General features: G+C 54.8%; 1 protein-coding gene across 5 annotated transcripts in view; it reads right to left on the bottom strand.

The window, feature by feature from the left end:
• Window positions 1–11,158: 11,158 nt before the first annotated feature.
• Window positions 11,159–24,788, bottom strand: part of FYCO1 (FYVE and coiled-coil domain autophagy adaptor 1) — a 73,449-nt gene continuing 59,819 nt past the window's right edge. For 2 of the 5 annotated variants that reach the window (XM_028087211.2, XM_028087212.2), the window contains 3 exons: window positions 23,741–23,951; window positions 17,180–17,289; window positions 11,159–15,062 (listed from right to left, as the gene is read on the bottom strand). In XM_028087211.2, the coding sequence (XP_027943012.2) occupies window positions 14,987–15,062; window positions 17,180–17,289; window positions 23,741–23,951 (397 nt within the window). In that variant the 3' untranslated portion in view covers window positions 11,159–14,986. The remainder of the gene's footprint in view (window positions 15,063–17,179; window positions 17,290–23,740; window positions 23,952–24,788) is intronic. The other 3 variants (XR_003606687.2, XR_003606686.2, XR_003606688.2) reach the window with 3 other exon arrangements.

The raw sequence follows: 24,788 nt of genomic DNA, 5'->3' as shown, positions 1-24,788 counted from the left end.
GGGGAGGGTGATGTCCCCAAGGCCAGCGTATGGACGGAGCCATCGCTCAGCTACTCTTTCCAGGAGACCCCAGGTGGCTTTTAAGGAACTTGGGAGAATAAGCAACAAGCACGGGTGCAGTGAGGTGGAAAGAACATGACTGAGTTTGGCTTTTCCATTCAGTGCCCTTCTGATACTGTGCTTCTGAGACTATGCGTCACAGGGACCCGGCTGGAGCTGAGGACGTGGGGAGGGGTGGAGGGAGAAGGGGTGAGCCCCGATCGTGCTTGCTCGTCTACACTCGGCCTAGAGTTACTTAAGACACACCAGAATGGAGATTTCATAAGAGTTGAGAGGTCATGTACTTTGGACCAATGCACGTTAGTTGGAAAAAAAGATGCCAGGGACTCCACCTTTCTCCCCTCTGATTTTTAAGGAATGGGGTGTGCGATGCCCTGAGAACGACAAACCCGGGTCACATCTGACAATGGTCATGCCTAGTTCCAAGGGCTTCCTTTAGGACATGACTGTCCCTACTGCCCCAGACCTAACACAGCTCCAACATGGGATTAGACAGACTGCCATTGGACCACATGGTCAAGATTTTAAGTATGTTTTATAGCAAACTGTCTTAGTTTTTAAATGACTGCATAAATAGGACCATTTTACATTCAGGCGAATCTAGGTTTTGGTAGCAGATTTATCCAAAGATAAAAACATTGGAAGAGCCAACACGGGGAAACCCATGAGGAACTGTGACTCACTCGACATTTCTAGAAAATACACCGTGTGAGTACTTTCTGAAATAAAGTTAAAAAGGGGTTATCATATCAAACTATGGTCAATGAGAACTCCATAAATGAGAAAAATCAAGAAACTGAATGAAAGATGGTGTGTTTTCATTATCAAAAAAGAAATCGTCTTTTTTTTTACCAAAAAAAAATTTTTTTTAAACGAAGTTTAAGTCCACACATCACAACGTGGACATTCCAGTGGGGTTGTTGTTTTGAAGTAGTGGATGGCTGGAGATTCATTCTTCTGGGGCTGTGGAACATTCATTCACTTGGCAAACATTTGTGTATATACGATGAGCCAGACCCTCTCTATTCACCAAGGCTATAACAGGTTCACAATAACCCTTTCCCTCAAGATGGCTAACCTTCTGGCAATATGGAAAAGCCAAGCGCCACATGGACTCAGGTATGAAGGACAGTATGCAAGGCTCTGTCAGGTGACATCCCTTGGCTGAGGCACGTGAGGAAGCCTCGTATGGCTTACAGACTGGTTTGTAGATAGTTCCGAGGACAAGCTCCCTGTGGCAGCCTCCCTGGGTGTACCACTGAAGAAGCGTCTTTGTGTGTGTTCCGGATCTGCTGTTTGGGCCAAACACCCTCACCGCACACATCATGCCCTGCGTGAGGTCGATACACTATGTGGAACTAACAACCTTGTTAAAATTTAAAACTGGTCATTTCTCAGATGTGTAGTTCATATATCAGAACTCGGCTGCCAGAGAACTTTGGAAAAAATAGAGACTGGCAACCTTGAGCAACATCATGTTATGTCCTTAGGGTAGTAATGCCACCCTGTTCCCTACGGGCAGGCTGAGAGGAAACGGTGGTCAAGGGAGGGCTGGCTAGAGTGGGACTGGACGCAGTGCCTTCCCGTGGCCTGGCAAGGGGCTCGGGTCGCTCCCTGTTGGCTCCCATGAGAGAGGCGTGTGCTCATAATGTCTTCCCTTTGGCCACAGCCATTGTCACAAGTGGTTCCGCGCAAGGAATCGACCAGTCCCAGTGAGCGCCTTCCATTGCTTTGGTGGCCCTTCACTGGAGGCCGTCACCGCTGTAGTGCAGTGGTGATGGGCAGTGGGTCCACAGTGGGCTTCAAGGCCCCGTGAAGGCTGTCATGAAGCATGAAACCTGTGGACACCGACTTCCTGTTGCAATAAATGAAAAGCCGTCACACGCGTCCAGACGGCTCTTTGGTGTTTTGAACGGTAGCTTGGTGTCCCAATTCTGATTTGGCCTCATAAGTTGAAGCTTCCCATGGGGTCCAGGTCAAGGGATGAGCAAAGCATCCCCATCCTCCCCCTACACCCCGGCTCGGGCGCCCGAGGCCCTTTGTCCCACGCTGGACCGAACTCTTCCTTCTCCTACACTCTGGTCAAGGGGCTCTACACCTTACACATTTTAGATGCTCAAAAGGAATCTCCCTCTTCATTCGACAGGTCGTTTACTGCGCATGATCGGTGAATACTGGGCTGCAGAGTGTGGTCATTGTCACATCCAAGATGCCCACGGTGCTTCTGCAGGGCAGTCTCTTTTTCCCCCACAACACCCGCCCCTCTGTTGCAGTTCAAGTCCGTGCCTGCGTCCTCCTGGGAGTGGGGGTGCCTCTCATCATTTCTGTTTTATTGGCACAGATGCCCCCAGAGCTAATGTCCCATTCAATGTCTTTCTTTTGCTTTTTCTATTATAAAAACCTGCAAAAGACATGCAAATGTGTCTCTCCATTTGACTCTTTATGAGTTCCCTCCACCCTTGACATACTTATTTGTCACACTCAATCCTGGGACCGCAGGCTAAGTGAGAAACCTCTGTGGGCAGATGGAGGCGCACCGGCCGGATTTCCCCTTGAGAACAAACTCGCAGGGAATGTGGTCAGCACATAATCTCCAGCTGCTGGTTCCTCCGGGGTCCACCTGTGCTGCAGGTCCATGTCACCCAAGGCCACTGCATCCAGGGCCTGAGAGGCAGGGGATGGAGGCCGTCTGCTCCGGGACTCCCTGCCAGGCTGGCACAGCTTCGTCAGGCTTGCTTCGCTGTCGGGTCTCCTTCTGCTCGACCCTGCTTCCTCCAACTTCCCTTCATGGGGGTTGATCCCTGATAAACATCCTGCGCCCTGAACTCCAGCTCAGTGTCTGCTTCTGGAGAAGTCACTCCGCAACAACCTTTCCACCAGTGGCTGCCAATTCCGAGAGCCCAGTTCAGGCCAGATGGGTACAGAGCACCAGGTGTCCATGAGCTAGGCAGCGTGGTGAGCATCTGTCCCAGAACCGTCTCAGAAGGCTGGAGGCAGAGGCCGTGTCTGATCTTAATGCAGTGGTCGGAGATCTTGGGCACCAAAGCAGGGGCAGACACAGCCTCCCTGCCAGGACCCATCCAAGGGCACGGGGTTTGTAAGGCTAGTTCACGGACAGGGTAGGCCAGGCCCTCCTCACGCCGTGGCTTCTGCCTGTGATGCCATCCCACCTCGCCTGCCATGGGCAGACAAACCAGCTGTTGCTTTGGAGGGCTGACCAACAATTCGCCAAATGCCAGGCCGAGTACCAGGGGATGCAGGGACAGATGGGCAAACACCACCGCAGGCAAGCTCTAAACGATGCCGTGTGACAGTCGTCGGGGCCCTGCTGATGCCTCCTTCAGAAGTGGACTGGGGGCGCCTGGGTGGCTCAGTCGGTTGGGCGTCTGCCTCCGGCTCAGGTCATGATCCCGGGGTCCTGGGATCGAGTCCCTCATTGGGCTCCCTGCTAGGCGGGGAGCCTGCTTCTCCCTCTGCCTCTGCTTCTCTCTCTCTCTGACTCTCATGAATAAATAAATAAAACATTAAAAAAAATGTTAGTGGGCGCCTGGGTGGCTCAGTCGGTTGGGCGTCTGCCTTTGGCTCAGGTCATGATCCCGGGGTCCTGGGATCGAGTCCCTCATTGGGCTCCCTGCTAGGCGGGGAGCCTGCTTCTCCCTCTGCCTCTGCTTCTCTCTCTCTCTCTGACTCTCATGAATAAAGAAATAAAAAGTTAAAAAAAAAAAAAGAAGTGGGCTGGGAGGCTGAACCAGCAAAGGACAATGTCATCATCCTCACAGAACTGAGAAGGTTCCTACCTGCTCCCTCTCCTGGCGCTCCTCCCTGAACATGTACAGCCGTGGGGCCGCGAACTCTGAAGGTGTGCGTGCAGGTGCAAGAGCAGAGCCGACTCCTGGGCCACAGCACCCCTGGGCTCCCTCCCCACCCCCGCCCCTGCCTCCGTCTTTCCTGGCTACTCCCTCACAGACCCGCCCATCTGCCCCCTGTATACCGCTGAGTGGCGCCATCGAGACCCCAGGGGACAGAAGACTCACCCAGGCAAGCCCTGCTCAAACTCCTGACCCAGAAAATCAGGAGATGTAAGAAAATCGTTATTACTGTCTTAAGCCACTGAGTTTTGGGGAATTGATTTTGTAATATATACATTTTTTGACAGAGCGTTCTTTTGGTTCATTCACAATTACACCGATGAAATGATTTTACAAACTCGCTGGTGCTCCGTTCAGCTGTGTCCTTGTTACTGTCGCCACAAAACTCGGTGGTATAAAGCAGTAGCCACTTTCTCGTGCTTACCGTTTTGTGCGGCACAGGTTTGGAGACGGCTGGGCATCTGTGGCTCGGGGTCGGTCACGTGGCTGTGGTGAGACACCGGCTGGGATTGCCATCCCCCCTGAAAGCTTGATGGGGAGGTCAGGCCATGGGGCTGGCACTTGATGCTGGCGGCCATCAGGGCACCAAAGTGCGGCCTCTTCAGCCTGGGGGTGCTCATGGCACTTGGTTTCCCCCCGAGCAAGCGTCCCAGAGACCCAGGGGGGAAGTGGCAGGTCTTTTTCTGACCTGGCACTGGAAATCACAAAGCATCCCTCTGGCTGTTCTCCCTCGGTCTGAATGGTGCTGGGCTGGCCCAGAATCCTGGGGAGCAGCCACCCACCTCTTATGGGAAGGGTGTCATGTAACTTTGGGGTCATGTGTTAAAACTGTCACAAGCTGCCGCTCTGTAAGTTAACTTGCCTTTCAACGACCCCGATCACTCCATCCCCCAACTGCCCTGCGGACTAGTACCCAGGGAGAAAAGAGCCAAAGAGGGGGAGAAGCTGTAGGTAGATGACTTTCTTCATAATCACTGCGCTCACATTTTTGAGTGATTCTTTACGGGAACCACTATGCAAGATCCTTGTTTTGTAACTAATCTCTACACCCGGCATGGGGCTCGAACTCACAACCCCGACACCGAGTGTCATCTCGGGCTCCCCTGACGGAACCAGCCAGGCGCCCCGGCAAGGCCCTTTTGTGATCTTATGCAGTCTCCACAGCATCCTTAGGAAGTAGTTACTGTTATGTCCCCCACTTAACAGGTGGAGAAACCGAGGCACAGAGTGACTCCGTCCCTTGCCTCAAGCCATAGCTAGGAGGTAGTGGCAGCAGGAATGCATTCGTGGTTTTCTGATACTAGAATCTGACCTCTTAGATGCTCTGCTATACTTTCTCCCCCATTGGAGGGCAGGCACTTTCGTTCCAGGGGTCATTTCACACCTTGGAATCCAGGTGTGGCTCTCCTCCCGCAAAGGCCCTGAGTTCAGGAGGGCGGGGTGGCCGTGGCCGGGCTGGCCCCTGCGCAGGGGAGCAGGAGTCCTGCCTAGGCTTCAGCTTCCGCCTGGGCCCTCCCCTCCTGGCTTCATGTGTTGAGTAGTTGACCCTTCGGGTGAATGTAGAGAGAGATTAACAATGCTGTAATGACTCGAGCTCATAGGAACTGAGCATTTGGTTGTTTATTGGGAAATTGAGACAGCCGTGAGCTGATGTGAATTTGTTTTCAAATTTTAAAGATTTTATTTATTTATTTGTCAGAGAGCACAAGCTGGGGGAGTGGCAGGCAGAGGGAGAGGGAGAAGCAGACTCCTCGCTGAGCAGGGAGCCCGATGCGGGGCTCGATCCCAGGACCCTGGGATCATGACCTGAGCCGAATGAAGGCAGATGCTTAACCGACTGAGCCACCCAGGTGCCTTTGTTTTCAAATTTTAAAAGTTAAACTGGTGTGTAATAAAAATAATTCTATGGTATAGAAGGATATACCCGGGCACCACCTCCAAAGCCCGGACAGATGCCCCAGGCCCATTTCCAGGGGCAGCCACTGTGAAGTTTCCGGTGTCCTCACCCAGGAACATGTACGACAGTCGTCCACTGTCCCGTCTTCTAGGGGGCGGGTGTGAGCTCCTTCCTGCCACGCCCTGTGACAACATCTTCCTCGCTGTTGCTGTCACAGAGCATGCGTCCGCGGAGAGTCTCGAGTGTGGCGTGGTGTACGTGGATGGGCGTGTCTGGAGGAGAAGGCAAGTGTTTTCCTGGGGGCGGTGCGACCAGGGAGGAAGGGAAGGTACAAGAAGGACAGATCGTCAGGCTCTGAGGCGGTCTCTGCCCTCTGTGGTCCCCGCATCGCTCACCGAGCCATCGAGCACGGTCTCTCTTCCCATGGCTGGCCTCGATGCTTGCTCTGGCCGACGGCCTACAGTCCAAGTGACAGTTCTGAGAGAGCACGAAGCTGTGCACGTGCATTTGCTGTTCTGGAAGCCCGCCCAGCACTCACCTGAACCAGCCTGGGCCATCCTGCCGGGTGGCGGGGAGACCATGAGGAGCAGGGCACAGTCACCTGGCCGAGGCCATCGTGGGCCAGCCGGCCCCCACCCCCCACCCCTCCTGGACCGACCAACTGACCCCAGATGTGAGAGCAAGCCCCGCCATGGCCAGCCGAGAGCTGGCCGACTGTCAGACATGCGAGAGCTCGGATGAGGTGCTGCTGACCTCAGTGACCTGGCCACTGGTTTTGAGGTGGCTTCTTAGGCAGTATCATCGTGACAGTGAATAACCCACACAGCCCTTTGTGTGGAGGATGATGCACAGTAAGGGTGTGAAGGTCAAGAGGTTTTTTTTTTAAATCACTGGATAGGGGCGCCTGGGTGGCTCAGGCGTTAAGCGGCTGCCTTCCGCTCAGGTCATGATCCCAGGGTCCTGGGATCGAGCCCCGCATCGGGCTCCCTGTTCAGCTGGGAGCCTCTTTCTCCCTCTCCCGCTCCCCCTGCTTGTGTTCCCTCTCTCGCTGTCTCTCTCTGACAGATGAATAAATAAAATCTCAAAAAAAAAAATATCACTGGATAATCTACATTCTGGTAAAATGAAGCCGGTTGAGAGAAAACCGCTCCCACAGCTGTCTCCGCACGGTGCAGTAGGAGTAACAAGCTCTATAAATGGTTCAGCCTTACCGGCTCGCCTGGGTCTCGGGCTGACTTATGGCGAGAGCCTGTGAGATTGATTATATTTGCTACCGACTGTTATTAACAAACCGGTGCTGTGATGAGCCGATCTGCCTCTTTTTTTTGCATAAAGACCTGCCAGAACCCAAAGTTCCTTAAGTTCCTTAACTTTTTTTTTGTCTCATGTACTCCTTTGGCATCAGATAAAGCCTACTGTCCTCCTTCTCAGAATGTTGTAAAACGAACAAAATAAAATATATAGGATTACAAAGAAACCCTCAGTTGAGATACAATTCTCTAAAAATTAGAACAAATGCATGAATTAGTCATATACGTGCCTTTTGATTATTAATGCATTACGTAGGATCTACCAGCAGGTCTAATGACAATCTTCACTTCAGAGTGGTGATGGCATTTTGAGAGTCATAACTGTTGTGTCATATGAAACTGTCCTTTTCCTTGGTGACAAAGTCACAGGTCTTGCCGACATATGCTAGCGTGGCATGGTCTTTATATTCATCATGGAGGGAAGATCTAAATTTTAGTTCAAAGCTGGGGGAAAGATTCCATTCCCCCCCCCCCGCCAGCCCCCGTCCACGTTCATGGACCTTCTGAATTCTGGGGATGGACCAGGCGAGGAGCCCATGGTTGACCTGATCGCCTCCAACACGTATCCATCAGTACCCAACTCATTTCTTCCTGTAATCCTTACGTTTTGGACAGGAGTGGGACCACTTTGGATTTGGGGAAGGGAATGTTTTTCCATTTAGAGATGATCTGCCAGTTGGCAGCATGTCCTCGAAGACAAACACAAGAAGCCGTAAACGAAACGGTGGTCATGGAAAGATCTGACCTGCAGAACAATTTCCTTCCAGGTGTATGTGGAGAAGTAGCTTCTTCTCCAAGATCGAAATCTCCACCTCTTCCTCCCCGCCCAGTGCTTGGGCCAGTGGGCTGAGGGAGAAGTCCTGGTTCCATGATTTAAGGGTCACTGGTGGAAATAAATCTGGGGACGGATCCACGAGCTCGGTTTACCGCTTTCCTCAAGTTCTAACCGAAGCGGTGACGCAGCAGCGACCTTCAAGGACCTGCTCGGTGACTTGTGAGGGAAGTGGCCTGATGAACCAGACTTGGTATGGGTGTGAACGTGCGATCCTCTGAGAACACCCTGCAGTTCTGGGGCGGGGGTCCTAGCTGGTGAAGGGCTATCTCTGCGAAGACCTTTGGCCCCACACAGGGACCCGTGTCTTGTGCAGAGGCCTCGTGGTGGGGGGGGGGGTGACTGTGGCTGTTGCCCCACCTCAGGGCCCTTCTGTGAGAGCATGAGAAGTCCCGAGGCCAACCCCGAGCCAGAGGTACAGACCGACGACCTTGTCCATGTCTGCAGCTACCGCCTTCTGTGTGTGGCAAACCGTCCAGGTCTTGCTTCCACTAAAATGCTGCCTCCGCCGGATGTGGTGGTTGGCTACCATCTTCCCCATGGTGCCTTTCCTCCGATGAGAAAGGGGACTTCTGCTAACCCAGACTCCGGGCTGGCCCTCCCTGAGGCCTCCGGGAAGGCCCCTCCCACGCATCCCTCTTTCCTCCCCGCCTCTATGCTCTCCTGTTCTCTGGCCCCCGCACCCCTCCCTCACCCCCTTCCTTCCTCTCTGGGGACAAGACAGAGCCTGCCCCACTGACCTGGCCCACAGCAGTTCCGGCCTCCCCAGGAAGGTTCCTTCTCTCCTCGACGCTTCCTCAGAGGCCTCCTTGGGAGCTTCTAGAAAGCTGGGGATGCCCCCCGCCACCCTGACCTGACATCGCCTTCTCTTTGATGATTCTAGGGAGCCCCAGGCCCAAAGCCAAGTGCGGCCCAGCACTGAGGCCTTCCTTTCGGTGAGGACACTCACGTGTGTCAGGTTTGGCGACGCCTGGCTCCCTTTGTTCATTTTTGAGCTAAGAAGACAGTTGATTCCGGGCTTTGGGTGGGGCAGCCGTGTCAGAGACAACTGCAGTCCATCCGTGCCAGGAGGTGTGAGGAAGCCACACCAGGCCCCCCCCTCCTCCAGCGCGCGAGATTGGGGGATGGACGGGGGACAGACATCAAAGGCCAGAGCTTGGTGATCACACTCGTGCTCAGGTTCACCGTCCTCCAGAAACCACAGGTGTGGGAAACGGAGAAGGCTGACCTTTCTGTCAACCCTAACCCACTCTGAATGGCTTTCATAATAGCTATGCTCTCCTCCTGGTTTCCGATGGCTCCAGCTTCAACTGCTCTCTCAAAAAAAAAAAAAAAAAAAAGCCCATTTGCTCATCTTGGGTGACAGGTTTCACCCATCTCTTTGCTTTGCAGAGAGCTGTGTGGGTGGCAAGCTCCTCTCACCAGATTTTTCCCACGCATCTTCAAACCGAAAGGGCTGACCTGCCGAGAGTTTCCTTTTGAGTCCCCTGGGGAACCTCTACATCCTCCAGCCCCACCGGGCAGCGTGGCCAGGAGAGGCAGGGCACCCCCCAGTGGCCTTGGAGCCTGCAGACACTAGGCTGGGCCCGGATTCTGGAGAGCCTGGAGCAGACTTTGGGCATCTTGCGTTTCTCCGTGGTTTAGCGAGCAGGGTGGGGTGCGGTGGGGACTTTGACACAGAGGCCCCCAGATCCCAGCCTCCGGTGCAGCATACTCAGCCGCGTGGGTCTCCATTGGTTCTCATTCCAGCCCCCAGCCCATGTGGCTGCCAAGTCTCTGGAGGGACCCTTCTGTTACTAAGGAACTCCCGCTGCATTGTTCTGGGCGCTTGGAGAAATCAATCTTCCGTTAACTTCAACCTGCTCATCAGACAGTAAGAGGCTCGACTTGAGGGCATCATTAGTACAAGAGGTGGGTACGGAGGGCGGCAGGATGGAGAGACCAGCTCACCTCCATCCTGCCCGCACCTTCCTCTGCAGGCTCGCCCTTTGTCCTCTGCCATGACAGTTTCAGGAGCTTCTGTGCCAGGCCAAGTTGGCCAATGGCATTGTTGATGGCCTTACAGTAGCTGACCCAGCATGGGGACCGACCGGTATCCTCACCGATTCCATGACTGTCGAGCACTTCTGTGTCTGGCGTGGTGCTCGACACTGTGGGGGCGAGGGAAGGGAGGGAGATGAAGGAAACACGGTCCTTGCTCTCGAGGGAGAGTGTGGCTATGGGTACAGAACGTGTAACTTATTCCTGCATAGCTGATTCAAGAAGAGGCCACATGAGAATCTGAGGACAGGGGGACGGTTGGAGGAGGGAGGAAGGGAGATGGAGGGAAGGGGGGCTGGGGATGTTCTGTGGGGCTCTAGGCACTCGAGGGAAGGAACATCATCTCTGGATGTGGGGTGTGGTGTGAGTGTGGATGGACTGTCCAGCCTGAGTTCAATCTGGCCGGTCCAGGAGCGAGGGTCCTGCCCCTCCTGGTCTATGTCTGGCCTCTGCTGATCCAGCATGAGTAGCTAAGTGGCAGTGGGAATGGGACTCCTTCCTCTGCCCGCTGTCTTGGCTTGGTGGTCTTGCCCAATTTTGTACCACAGGTTGACTGATGGTGGTTTTAGGGCATCCGTGACCTTCCCCCTGACCTCACTGTTCTGGTAGGTCAGCAGCGTGCTCTTCGCTCACAGTGCTCTGTGAGTAGCCCAGGAGGGCCAGGCAGCTCATGTGGTGGAGGGCAGTGGGTTGGAATTTTATACCTTGGCTCCTTCAGGTCTGAACACTGACCTTGGGGTAGACGGGGAAGTATCCAGATCCCAAGCCACATGGGCAACCTTGAGCCCTTGTAAGAAGCCAGAGTACAAGCTGATGCTCTATCTCCAGGCAGGGCAACTCAACTCCAAGTCTGGTCTAGGTAACTTTTTTTTAATAAAGAGATTTTATTTATTTTTTTGACCGGGGAGGGGGGGGGAGCAGGGAGGGAGAGAGGGAGAGAACGAGCAGGGGGAGGGGCAGGCAGAGGGAGAGGGAGAAGCAGGCCTCCCGCGGAGCAGGAAGCCCCCGACGCGGGGCTCGATCCCAGGACTCTGGGACCATGACCTGAGCCGAAGGCAGACGCTTAACCGACTGAGCCATCCAGGCGCCCCGGGTCTGGGTCACTTTATCAACGGGCCTTATGTCCCAGTGGAATGAAAGACAATGCTACTTCCAATGTCATAGTGTTTGCTTTATTTAAATCCTGAGGTTAAAAATAAAACTGTTCCAAATAGTGCAGCAGATGCTACAGAGGAGTATGTTTTGGGATACAAAAGTTTCTCACCCCTACTGCGCAGGGGTGGGGGGTGTTGGCATTTGATGTGCTTCTGGGTAATTCTTTGGCAGATAAGAATGCAATGGGTCCCCAGACCCACTATCCCATAAGGCCTCGAGAATTGAGGACTCGTCAATGAAAGTGCAATTCAGATCCGGAAGCCGCCCAGTGGAGGCGTGCGGGTTGCTCTGCAGCCCCCAGAGGCAGGAGCGTCCCTGGATAACACTCATCACGAGGTTCTAACGAAGCCTGTTCGTCGGCCATGTCTCCTGAAATCTAAAGATAGACTTTATTATTTTAAAAAAGCAATTACGAAGGAAAAGGCGTTATTAATTCAGTCTTTCCCGTCTCCTTGGAAGAATTGCAACGCAATGAAAAAAACGTCTCCAGGTTTCCACTAAGAAGTACCTTTCGCTAAGTGTTTTGTAAACATGGCTGGCTGGCTCACGGGTGTCTGCAAGGCGACCCCTGGTTCTCCGAATCACCGACGGCTTCTGCTTTCACTCTCAACCCCTCGGAGCCAGGGATAGGGGCTCTCACGTGTAGTTACGAAGGTGGACTTTAAGAAATGAAACTCCTAAAAAAAACCTTAAAAGTCAGTGGCCATCTAACGAGTATCCCATAGAGCACAGACTCTGAGATACCACCTCCAAATGGGGATTTCCTTTCATTTGAGTCTAGAGGGGCTTACCCACCCAAGGAGTGGAGAACTGGAACATTTCAGAACAACCAACCCCTTGATTTTTCCATTATATTACGTGGCTTTTCCTTTTCTACTTTTCAAACCCGGTAGGGTTTTTCAGTTCCAGATTCCTTCTTGATCCAGATGACCTGGAGTCCAGAGGGCTCCAGCCACGAGCGCACTTGCAGAGGCCACGCTTTATTGTGACGCCCGCCCTTCCTCGCTGCTGGTGAGTGTGTCTGAGGGGCCACGTTCTCGGGCAAGGTTGATTAGTGGCTTCTGAGGCAGAGGTGAACAAGGCAGCGGGATGAGTGCTAGAAAGTGAGCGGCTGTTATTCAGAGAGCTGGGCCATCTGGGGGCTGCCGGATTTTTGCTTTGTTGTTTTGTTTTGTGTTGAATAGTGATCTGGGGTCCCATTGATGATTTCTAGTGTAATTCAGTCTACTGGCTGCGGCTACTGCCTTCAATAGTTGCTCTTCATTGTCATCTGCATTTTTTTTAAAAAGTACCCCAACCCCAAAAACCTCAGTAAAGTCAGGAACCTGTTCAAAATAAGAATAAAGCTGTTCATACAAGCCACGCTGAAATAGGCCACCATGTTCTCTAGTTGCATAATGCACAGCAAACTCGAGCTCACACGGCAAAGTAACAAAGGAAAAGGAGTCTGTCCAGCATGAAAATAAATAGGCTGCGGAGTCAGGACGTGGCCGCTGGGGGAGCGGGCAGTCCTCTGAATGTAGTCAATGTTCCAGGGGGTACACACCACAAGGGGCCTCTGCTCTCCGGGAGGAGTGGCTCTGGGCTGGCTTTGCAAGAGCCCAGTGGTTTTTAAGCTGTAGTTGGTTTCCTGCCGGGCTGAGTGACAGAGATTCACCAGGGGGCTTGGATGGAATGTTCCAGGCCTTTTGGAGCAAACATAGGAGCTGTTAGCTGCACAGGATGGTGGCGACACCATCAGCTGGCCGTCTCCATGGCATCCTGGGAGAGCACTCAAAACAAGACTCCAGAATGCTTTGGGTTCTCTTTTGTTAGTTTCTTTCTCGTGGTAAACCACCCATCCCGATTACCCTTTCCAGAGGAGAGGGTGGGCTCAAAGGCAGGATAATTTGCTCTGGAACAATCCTCAGGCTGTGTGGCACGCCTGTGAGGACAAGCGTGAGGCTAGGGAGAGTCTCTGGGAGTCTGGCTGCTTTTTGCCTTGGTGTTGAGCACAGTCAAGGCCTTGGCCACTGGGAGATGCTAGGGACCCTGCTGGCTTTCTGCTAGAGGCGGCTGGCTGCTCTGAGGAAAGAGCGCAAGAGGTTCAGCTTCTCTCTGCGTTAATCCCTCAGGAAGGTTCTGTTCACCACCCCCTCCCCTGCCCTGCCTAAACTGACTGCAAGTGGCCAAGTCCCCTATTTGAGTGGAAGCTCTGAGCCCCCTCCCCCCTGCCCCACGAGTCCTCTCTGCTGGGTGGTGGCTGTGGGTGTCTGCGCTGGACCCGGCCTGGGGGCTCTGACGGGTCCTTGAGCTCTCAACACCAGCCCAGCCAGGCCCGTGCGTGACGGAATGAAGCTCCCGTGTGGTGGGACTTGACCGGTCACAAGGCCAGCTGGGGGACAGGCTGGGCCCTGGGTTCAGATCCCCAGACACCCTGCCCGGCGCTCTCCCTCATCCCTGGCCAAAGCGGGCCCCGTCATCAGATGGCCTGCTCACCTGTGAAGTGTCTGAGCCCTGACTTCAGGCTCCGGCCTCTGTGAACAAGGCCCCAAGAGGCCGTCAAAGGTGAGCTCCCTACCGTGGGAGGAGAAAAGGACCCCAGACAACAGGAAGACCATCTTCTCCGGGGCCAGGGAAGGGAAACAGGATTCACTGGCCCCAAGGGGAGATGGCTCCTGGCTGTCACGGGTAGGCTGAGCCACAGGAAGTGGGCCAAGGGGTGCCAGGGAACAGACTGGTGGGGAGAGGGGAGCAAGAAGTGAACTCAAAGCTGATTCATGAATTATGCCTGTTACACCTGAGTTACCAAAGACTTTTGTTAAGAAGGCCCTGATTTTGGAAAGTGGTTCTTACCCTGATTATGATCATTAGTGAACACGTCTGCGGCTGAGGCAGAAGCTCATATTTATACAAACAGAGACAGCCGAGCAGTGAGTCCTAAGGGCCAACGCACAGTGCTGCTTAGTGGTTCCAGCATCGCCATCTGCACAGACAGCCACTGCAGGACGCGTCCTCCGTGTGCTGGCTTCGGTTTTCCCGAGCATCTTCAGTTCTGATTTCTAGGCTGGTGTTTTCAACTACTGGGGGGCCTGCCTGAGTGAAGGGCTTTGCATGAGGACAGAACTTCCCAGACAGAAGGGCCTGGAAGAAAGTGCAGCTAGAGGTCCCTCCAAAATTGCTGCTTTGGAGCAGCCCTAAATTTACTGGGATAGGAAGGGACAGAGGCCTGATGGGAAGAGGCTGGTTGGGGCTTCAGGAGGCGCCCCCCCCATCCCCACCCGGGATGCCCTGACTCTCACGATGGCCCTGTGGCCTCCTTTTCCTGGCCTCGCGGCCTGAGGACCTCACAGGGTCTGGCCAGGACATCCCGGCTCATGGTCACCCAGGATGCCTGGCCCCTGCTGTGCAGAGTGGGGCATTTCTCTCCTGGGGCAGAAGTTGGGGTCACTGACTCTGGCCTGTGGAGCTCTCCACGGAGGCCGGGACCCAGCTGTGGCTCCAGAGAGGCTGAAGGTCCCCTGAGTGTTTAAACCATCGGCAGAGTGTCCCTTTGGGTGTGAGGACAGTTGGGTCCCTAATCCCTGGAAACGTTGCTTGAGCCTTTAAAAGCCACGGAGGCTAAGAGTGACGGTGCGTAGTGCTGAGTACACAGTGCTCCAGACGATGCAGCTTTGAGGGGCGGCCGGAGGCCTGTCTCCCAGTTCTACACCAGGTCACATTCGGAGTGGCTGCCCTTTTTTTTTTCTTTTTTTCTTTAGTGCTTTATGTGACAGGTGAGCAAGAGTAGTGTTTCCTGTGGATAAAGTGAAGCTATTAGAATCTAGAATCCAGGTGCTTGAGGCTACGGGAAGTCACTTCCATCGTAGATCACAGGCCTGTCAACCGTCAAGTGATAAAACACTTTCTTGGAGACAAACCTGAGGAAACAGAAGTGGGAAAGCAGGCTGTCACTGGGAGCGCCGAAAGCCAGAGGGCGGCGGCGGTGGCGGGGGCCTCCTCGGGGGGGGGGCAGGGGCCCGGGCCCCTCACCCCGTTTCCTGTCTGCCCAGCAGAGCTCCCCCAGGCAGGGGTCCGGGGGTCCTGGGACGTCAGCACGGACTTCCCCGGGGCTTGCTACACAAACACACAAACACCTGCTTTGAAGCTGCTGGGGGATGTGGGGGGCTGCCGGGGGGCAGCACAGGGAGTGGACCCTGAGAAGAGGTTTCTGGAGGAGGCGAGTGTGGATTTCAGCCCCGCTGGGCACCGAAAGCCATTCTGCCACCCATGGTTTAGAGATCTCTGGCACGCGGTAAGGCGGGGTGGGTCACAGCACCGTGGTGGCCTCCAGTGGGGACTAGGGGCCTGCTCGGGGCATGGGACCGTGTTCTGCCCTCGGCCTCTCTGATAACCCGCCGGGAGTCTCAGTGAGGTGGTGACAGTGCTCACTGCCTCTGCAGAGACGGGGCTCAGGGGCATTTAGAACTTGGAGGGCAGCTCTCTGGAATATGCTGGGCCTGTGCCCCATGACTCCAGCTAATTCGAAGTATGTTTGTGCTCATGGGGGCGTGCAGGGGAGGGGCAGGAGAGGGGGACAGTGGGAAGCTCCTCCTCTTAGCCCCTCCTTTAGTGGACGTGCTTGGCCACAAGCCCTGGGCGCTCAAGGCTGGGAGGTGCTGAGGGGGTGGCACAGCTCTCCCCTAGAGTATTCTCGCTAGTTATTCCGCCAAAAGTCAAGTGGGCTGGGAAGGGTCCCCGTATGGGGGGATGTGGCTGCTAGCTCAGGGCCCCACTCAGGGAGGAAGTGGCTGGGTGCTGGTCAGGCCGGTCTCCTAAAAAGGCGGCCCCAACAAAGGGCTTATGCTGAAGCCAGAAGACACCAAAGGGATGGGTCCCAGCAACCTTAACCGCCCGTCTCGTGTCTCCATGAAGTGGGGGCCCAGGCTCATGGCAGATGCTCAACCCATGTGTTCCTCTCCCAGCTTCCTTCCTTGGCTGCCCCTCCAGCCTGTCTCCCTATATTCCCAACTTCCTGCCCCCCCAGCCCTTCATTCCTGCACCTGTATTTGGTGCTTTGATGCTGTGCTTCCCCGACACAGTACACACTGCTCCCGCTGCCATGACAAGAAGGCCCAGGGGCTCCCTCTCACAGCTCTAGTCCTGGCCTTCATTTCTTGCTTGTCCATCCACCCATCCACCCATCTACCCATGCACCCATGCATCCATCCACCCATGCATCCATCCTTCCATCCATCCATGCATCCATCCATCCATCCATCCATCCATGCATCCATCCATCCACGCACGCATCCATCCTTCCATCCATCCATGCATCCATCCATCCATCCATCCATCCATGCATCCATCCATCCATCCATGCATCCATCCATCCACCCATGCATCCATCCGTCCAACCATCCATATATCCATCCATCCATCCCTCCATCCATGCATGCATCCATCCATCCATGTATTCATCCATCCACGCAACCATCCATCCATCCATGCATCCATGCATCCTTGCATCCATCCATGTATTCATTCATCCATCCATCCATCCTTCCACTGTTTCTACTGAGCCCCTCCTTTGGGCTGGGCAGTGGGAGCCTGGACATCCGAGAGAGGCAGGAGGGCACACTGGTTAAGTCCAGAGCCTGGAGGCAGGCCCTCTGGGTTCCAACCCGGCTCTACCACTACCAGCTGTGTGACCTGGGATCACTCCCCTGGCCCTCAGTCCCTTAGTGGCTCCACGAGGAGAACGGTAGTTCCTATGACATGGGTGTGCCGTGGGGCTTAAGTGAGTCAGTAAGAGCAGAGGTCCGAGGATTCACCCGACATGTGCTAAGACTCTGTAAGTACTAGCCTGTGTCTTATAAAATCTGTAAAAGACACTAGACCACCGCAGTGTAGGGCTCTAAAATTAAAAAAAAAACAACAAAAACTATTAATAATAAATTACTGATAATTAAATAGTCTCTTTTAAATGTCCGGCTCTGTTCTCGTGGCCGGGTGTCAGGTGAACTCTTCCAGATGCTGACAAGTGAGGTGGCCCTACCTGGAAAAGGTGTTGTCGAAGATGAGCATGTAGATGCCCGGTGTGCGGACCTTGAGCTGGCCCTGGATGTTCTCCTTGTGAGAGCTGCATCGGGTGGTGGGGATAAGCACCTGGGAGGAAGAGCAGATCAGAAAGGGTGTCACAGGAGCCGAGAGGGCATATGGGTCCTCGGGGTAGACCCTTTATTTTGGGGAGGGAACTAGGCCCAGAGAGGCTAGGGACCCTGTCTGAAGTCACAGCTGAGCAAGGCTGGGGCTGGGGTCAGCCTCAGGAGTCGGGGGGGGGGATGTCTGGGATCAGCCCTAGGACTGAGGGGGGCAGTGTCTGGGATCAGCCCCAGGAGTGGGGGGTATCTTCCACATGCCCCACATTTGTTGATAACCTGTGGCTGGGGAGGAGGCTGTGGGTCTGAACTTCACCCCGAATCATGAACGAGTCGGTGCCCCAGAGGAGTGGCCCCCAGCCTCCTCTGACCACAGCCAGAATGTTCCAGTATCTAGAGGAGCAGGCCTTTTTTGGCTTCAGGAAGCTGGGGCTTATTCGAGGTGAAATCTGTCTGTCTGGCTCCTGTTGGGCCTTGTGCTGCCCAAGGTGAGGGGTGTCTCAGGGGACAGGCTGAGGCCCTGCTCACCCACATCCCTTGAGTGCTTTGTGAAGCTGCTGAGCCCTGCCCACTCTGACCCGAACAGGCCCGGCTCCACCCGTGGCTTCTCACTTGGCCCCGGCAGGCTCTGCTTCTCCTGCTGCACCCTGCGCATCCACAGGCCCCAGGGCCCTCTCACCTTTCCCGGCCCAAGCCCCAGCCTCCTATTTACCTTCTGCCTTCCCCAAGAAGGAGAGATTAGTCCCAGGAAATATCTGTTTTCTCAGGACACATTCTAAGGGCCTCACCGTCGGCGGGCGGGGGGGCGCAAAGCTGAGCACAGGATGAGCGTTGGACGGGGCCAGGGTGTGTGTGGGGGGGTCTCTGGATGGCCAGTCTTTCCCATGAGGGCAACGTCTGCAAGCTGCTGACCAACTAAGACACAGTTTAAAACTGAAAATATGGGGGGGTGCCTGGCTGGCTCAGTCAGCAGAGCATCTGATAGGAAATGAGGAAATGGGAAACAAGACAGAGCCAACCAAAATTCAGAACGATTTTAGAAGTGATCAGTGCCCCAGTGGGTCTGGTCTCAGAAAGCATCCTTAAGCCGACCACGTAGGGCTGACTACACGTAAATGGTCACACAGATCAGAGGCTTTGCAGACCATGGCTAACACCTTAGCAACTCGGAGCTCCTAGTGCGGGGAGCTGCCCCACAAGTGAGCATCTTTATTCTTTACAAAATCAAGGGCTGCTCCTTTCTCAGAAACACAACTTTGTGAAATTCCGTTATCCATTCCTTTTAAACATTTTTCACCCTGCACAAAATGACTGAATCCAAAATGCTTCTAACGGTGTGATGGCTTTTTCAACTTACATTTGAATACAGAGGTACGTTTCTGGAAAGCCTACACGTTGGCCACAGACTTCCCAAAGTGAAGTAAGTTTTCACAAAAGGTTCTGCCCTCAAAGATCTTGTGGTTTAACAGAGACAGCAGACAAAAAAACCATTCAGTTATAATAACAGTGAGCATGTCACGAGGGGACGACCGGGAGGGGTGCCCACCTCAGCCCCGGGGGGTGGGGGGCGGGGAGGAGTGGAGAGAGGCACCGTGTGAGAGAAGGTATCCTGGAGTAGGTGACGCTGAGCGTGGACAAGTCAGGTAGTTCGAGAGAGGTCTGGGTGTCCCAGGCAGAGGGGAAAACATTCAAAGACATGGGAGAAGAGCAAAGATTTACTCTCCCCCCAGAGATAACCAAAAATGGACAAAATATACAAGACACTGGACATCAGGCAAAGGAGGAGAGTGTTCTCTGAGGGAAAAGGTGAGCCCCACAACTGCCCCAGCTCACCATTTTGAGAGGAGAACAACCAGATGGGACAAACAGAAAACAAACAGTAAGATGACAGACTGAACCCTAAGCTGATCAGTAGGCACGTTAAATATAAATAGTCTCAACATCCCAAATAAAAGGCAAAGATGATCCATCTTTGCCAACCCCATCGTGCCCATGAGAAGAGACAATTTAAATATAAAGATACAAATAGGTTAAAAGTAAAAACGTGTAAAAAGATATACTGTGGTAGCATTAATCCAAAGAAAGCTGGATTGATTACCTTAATACCAGACTAAATAGATTTTATATCAAAGGATGCGGCCAGGGATAACTTCATAACGATAAACGTACTAATGCCTCAGGGAGATGGACCAATCCTTCACATTTATGCCCTTAATGAGAGCTTCAAACACATGAAGCAAAAAGTGGTAGAACTGAAAGGGGAAATAGGTAAATTCACAATTAACGGTTGAGTAAACTTCAATACCCCTCAATAATTAATGGACTAATAGACAGGAACTCAGTAAGAACATGGAAAACTCGGAAGAACTGTTATCAACTAACTCAACCCACCCGCCACTTAATGGAACACGCCACCTGACCATGGCAGGACGCACCTGCTTTTCAAGTGCACTGGGAACACTCAGGTAGGCCATCTTCTAGGCCACTAAAAAAAACCCACCTCATACTTACTTAAAAGGATTCAGTTATAACACTCTGTTTTCTGACGACAACGGAATGGAATGAAATGGAATTAAATTAGAAATAAACAGATCTCTGGAAAATACCAAAAATATTTGTAAACTGAAGAACACCCTCTTAAATAACACATGGATCGAGGAGAGATCAAACATCAAAAGGGAGATCCCACAGGCACGGGAGAGAGCGTGTGCAGCGCGTTCCTGATACCACAGGACATTTGCACTGGCTGGGAGCTGGCGGCGGTGAGGGAGTAGGAAGGTCCCAAGACAAGCCTGGAGGGGAAAAAGATGCACGGGGACCCACTCTGGGTAGGACCCGGGGCTAGCCACTTCTGCGCTTGGTCTTATTACGCTCCATTAATGTTCTATCGTATTCTGATTCCACCCGGGACTGAGAATTCTGGGAGGTTGCGAGGTTGGGTCTGCTTCTGGGGTCCGTAACCTAACATTCTGAGCCTGGACGCTCCAGCAAGCACCAGTGAGAAGGAGCCACTGGACAGGAAGGCCTGCTGTTTATACAGGGGCTTCTGGGCGCCCCACACCTCAACCTCCTCATTCACTACCTTGACTGCAAAGCAACAACCGACAGCTCATTAGGCAGGTCCTCGGAAGAGGGTATGTCTAAAACAGTATGCTTCATTTCCTTAGAACATTCTAGACTATGGACTTTTCATTCATCTCAGCTCCGGTTTTCCCACCATAGTCAAAATGTAGGAGAGCTTTCCTAGTGCCAAAGCTCACACAGCTGAGGTGGCGGGGAGATGAGGGGGTCTCTGGAAAAAACCCGAGGCAGGTCTCCGCTGGGTGAGCTCCGGGAGCGCCTCCCACCAGCCTCCTGTGCCTGGGCAGCCGTGCCCTCAGTCATGCCATGTGTCTGCAAGACAGTCCAAGCGGATTTTATCGGTATTTGGATGGGCTCCCTTGGGGCCAAGTGCGGGCTCTGGTGCAAAGCAAGGGTTCTAGGCTCGATGGAAGAAGTGAGTCACAAACAGGTTGCTGGTTGCTGGGGGTGGAGGCTGCAGAGTGACTGCTCACGGGTATAGTTTCTTTTGGGGGTGATGAAAACGATCTAAAATTAGATGGCGACAGTTACGCAACGCAGTGAATACACTGTATCTTAAATGGGTCGATTACTTGGTATTTGAATTACATCCCAATAAGGCTGTGTCTAAAGAACCACAAAGGCAAGGGTTCTTGCTCCCAGTCCTGGTTCCTCCTCCGACTCCCTGCGGCCCCAGGCAGGCTGTTGAGTTCCTCTGGCCAAACATGGGTCCTCTGCCCGGAGAGAAGGAAGGCCCTGGGTCATGTTCCCCGCGCTCTGTCCCCGGGCTTCAGGACAGGGTCAGTACACGGGCAGCCTCAGGTCCTGGATGGACCGTTTCTTCAGTCAAGTGCCTTCCTAAATTTACAACCTCTAACCTCACTGCTCAGACGAGACCCTGACCGAGGAAGCACCCTGGAGAGGAGGTGGTCCGGGGGCTAGGCAGTGTCTGCTGGGTGCCTCCAGAGATGGGGCTGGCCCTGTCCCTGCGGCTTCCTCTATCAGGGCATATCTCCTGGTTCGGCCCAAGGCCTCCTCCCCCGATGGCTGCCCCTCCCCCATGCCCACCCAACCCCAAGCGTGACACTCTCTATCTGGAACCATGGTCGTCTGTTCACTAGGGGCTCTCTCCTCAAGGGCGGATGCCACGTTGTCCCTTCTCTTTCTAGCTCTGAGGGGCGCAACAGAGCCCAGGGTTGAGGAGAAGCTCAGCAGATGGCTCTGAAGACACCACAAGCCCCTTGTGTCTACACTTCCATAATCATATCCTTGATGCTGTCACTTGCTCTGCACGGGGTTTTCTGTAAGGTCCAGGCTGGTCAGGGGATCCCAGGGGGAGTTCCCAAGACAGATGCTGAGGACGTGCCTCTGGGAGCAGGTTCCTAGGCTGATTGTCTGTTCCCGGGACCTCAGGCAGAAAAAACAGCCACCCCGCGGCTGGCTGGTGATGCAGGGCTTATGAAAGCAGGTGGCCCCTGAAAATGCCCTCCTCGTTCACCCTGTATATGGGCTCCTTCTGCCCCCTGGTGTCCACTCTGAGAAACACACCGGTAGTCCTGAACCCCTCCCCGCCCCCCACAGAGGCTGCCTGGAAGATGGGAGATGAGGAAGGCTCCTCCTCCAGGTCTCTGAGCCCAAGCCCCGAATCCTGGTAGGAACCACACGGATCTCCCAGGGCCATGCGGATTTGGTGGGTGAGCGACTGAGCAAGGGGAGAGGCCCACAGCTCGGCCACGTGTGGGCAGGTGGCATGGCAAAGGCCTGGACACGGGATTGAGTCCCTTCCCCCACTCCCTGCCACCGACACCAGTGTCCAGTGTGGGAGGACGCGGTGCTGGTGCCTGGTAGGCCTTGGGACCATGAGGAAGAACAGCCAAGGCACCGAGGCGAGCTCCTGGTCAGGGCAGAGTTGACAAGCATGCTGGGTACGCTGCCGCTCGACTAACTGTCCTGGCAAGTCACTGGGCATCTCGGTTACCCCGTCTGCAGACGAGGACGGAGGCCTGCCCCACATCAGCCTCCGGGGGGCAGGGTCAGAACCGCAGGAAGGAAGGGCTCCAAGCGGGAAACATGGCGCGGAGCGCCCCGAAAGGGAACGAGGGGCAGAGCAGTTTCTAAATAAGAATAAACACGAAACTCCACAAAACAAGGCCAACTCAAGGAGGCTAGAATTCAATTTTCGGAGTGAATTTGCAGAGGACAAAAATGACAAAGCAGTCTCTACAACGAGCAGGTACCAAGAGGGTGGAGATGGCAGGACAGCAAGCCGGACGCGCACCCCTGCACGAGGGTGCGCACTGCACCGAGCCCGCGGGCCCTCAGCTCGGGGACCCTCGACCCCGGCCCTCGGCCCACACTCAGGAGGGACTCAGGGATATTCTCACACACACTGCACAGGAGTCTCCTTCCACGTGACTTCAAATTGTTCTCCCCCACCTTGCTTCTCGCCATTGCCGGAACGTGGAAGTTTCTGCACGTATAGCAGCCCGAGGTCCACTCTAAGCTCCAGGCCGGCCTGTCTGTCCTCACTGGTCCTTCCACCCACGACGATTCAAATGGGACTCGAGTTTCCACCCAAACCAGCTCCTCCCTCCCCTCACACTGAGTCAGCCACCCACCGAGCCCTGCTCAACCTTCTGACCCGGGCTCTGGATCCCACCCTATCCTTTCTACTCTGGCTTCCAATCCCTTGAGCTAGGCCCGTGGCTCTCAACCTTGGTCGCTCACTGGACTCACCTAGGAACACCTGTGTCCCAGCCCCAGGGATTCTGACCGAGTGGTGTGGCTGTGGCCTTGGGAGTAGGTATTTCTAACATGTAGCCGAGACTGGGACCCATGGTCCAGGCCATCATCAGCATCCCACGCTTAGAATGTCTTAGGACTTTATGAACTGGAATCTGCCACCAAGACTTCAAGCCCCATCACCCAAGTGACACAATGGCTAAGGTGTGTCTGCTGACATCTCGGAGGTGAGATGCCAAACACCCCAAGCTCATAACCACCTCCACGGTGACCTATTCTGGCTCTGCACGGCTCTGTTAAAAAATGATCCTTAAACTGGGTCGCACGTCTGTATCCTCCAGGTCTTACCTAGTGATCCGTCCCAAGGTCAGACGGAAGCTGTCTGACACAGGAGCAAAGCTTCAGACACCTGAAGACAGCGCTCTCCAGCCACCAGGCCTTTCCCTCCCCAGGCTGGCCAAGGCCAGGTGCTTTGCCTGCTCCGCAGGATGCAGCCCAGAGGGCTTGCCCACCTGCTTCCTCCCCGTGTCCCTGTCACATGCCAGGTGAGGCCCGCCCAGCAGGAGGCCGGATGGCCGCAGCCCTGCGCAGGGAAAGGTCTGCCCAAGCACCCTGCAGGATGAGCAAGCAGGTCGCGGGCGGGGAGCCGGCCTCACCTTACACTGATCCAGCGGTGTGTCCTCTGCCTCCCGGAAGACCACGCTAAAGGAGATACTCTTGGGGTCGGAGGAGAAGACCCAGCTGATGGTGAGGCCTGCCTCGGCCACAGTGATAGGGATGAGGCTGTAGGTGCTGGACCGCACGAACAGCTCCCTGTTGCTCTCCCCGAAGTTGGCGATCTCGTCCACCGTGAGGGGTAATTTTATCCTAAAATCCAAATGCAGAGAGGGCCCTGATCAAACAGGCAACGTGCCTGAGTCCGCCGGCCAGGTCACCTGAGGCTCTGGGGTGGCCAGAAGCCCTGGAGGCTCTTGGGGGGCCGAGCCCTGTGGAACCTTGCCCGACGTGCTCAATTACGGGAGAAGCCTGGATGCGCAGCTCCCACCCACAGTGGGTACTGACTGGGTGCCGGGCACGGTGGCCGGCACCGGGGACCCAGACCCGGACGGCAAACATGGGGATGACCATCCCTGCCCGCGTGGGGCTGGCATGTCCCCGCAGGCGGTCGGGGGTGAAAGCCGGCCTGAGGTGCTCCACACGCCCACGGATGGGAAGCAGCTACGGAGGCCTCGGCTCTCAGGAGCTCTCCCGAAGCTTCCTGCTGCCCCGCTGGCCCGCTCCTGTCTCCAGCTCCAGGCTGCCCTCTACGTTAACTGGCACGGGCAGGAAACACACCCATCATCAGAAACTTCCCACCCTCTCGGCCGTCCCTCTCGGTGGAAATCTGGGGCCTGCTGGAAGATTCCAAGGGGCACCCTGACTTTTCTTAAATGGGTTCCAGTGCCTGCCTTGCTTCCCGTCTGCTACGGGGCTCACCGCCTCGTAAGCCTGAGTTTCCTCCTCTGCCCGCCTGCTGACAGGTGTGAGCAGGGCCTCAGAGGATGAGCTGGGCGGGCGGAAATGGGCCCTCTCCCCGAGGCCGCCTGGACAGGGCGTGCCAGCGCGGGCCACCAGCACGGGGCCTCGGGTGCGGAGCAGCCACCTCAGCAGGCAGCGTGGCCTTGGGCGGGTCTCGTCTCCTCAACTGTTAACTGGGAAGGTGGC

Source organism: Eumetopias jubatus, unplaced genomic scaffold, assembly GCF_037043125.1.
Source record: "Eumetopias jubatus isolate StellerSeaLion01/CBP00866 unplaced genomic scaffold, mEumJub1_p1.0 scaffold_1, whole genome shotgun sequence".
Taxonomy (NCBI): domain Eukaryota; kingdom Metazoa; phylum Chordata; class Mammalia; order Carnivora; family Otariidae; genus Eumetopias; species Eumetopias jubatus.
The sequence above is the reverse complement of the archived record's forward strand: the minus strand, read 5'-3'. Positions and strand labels throughout refer to the sequence as shown.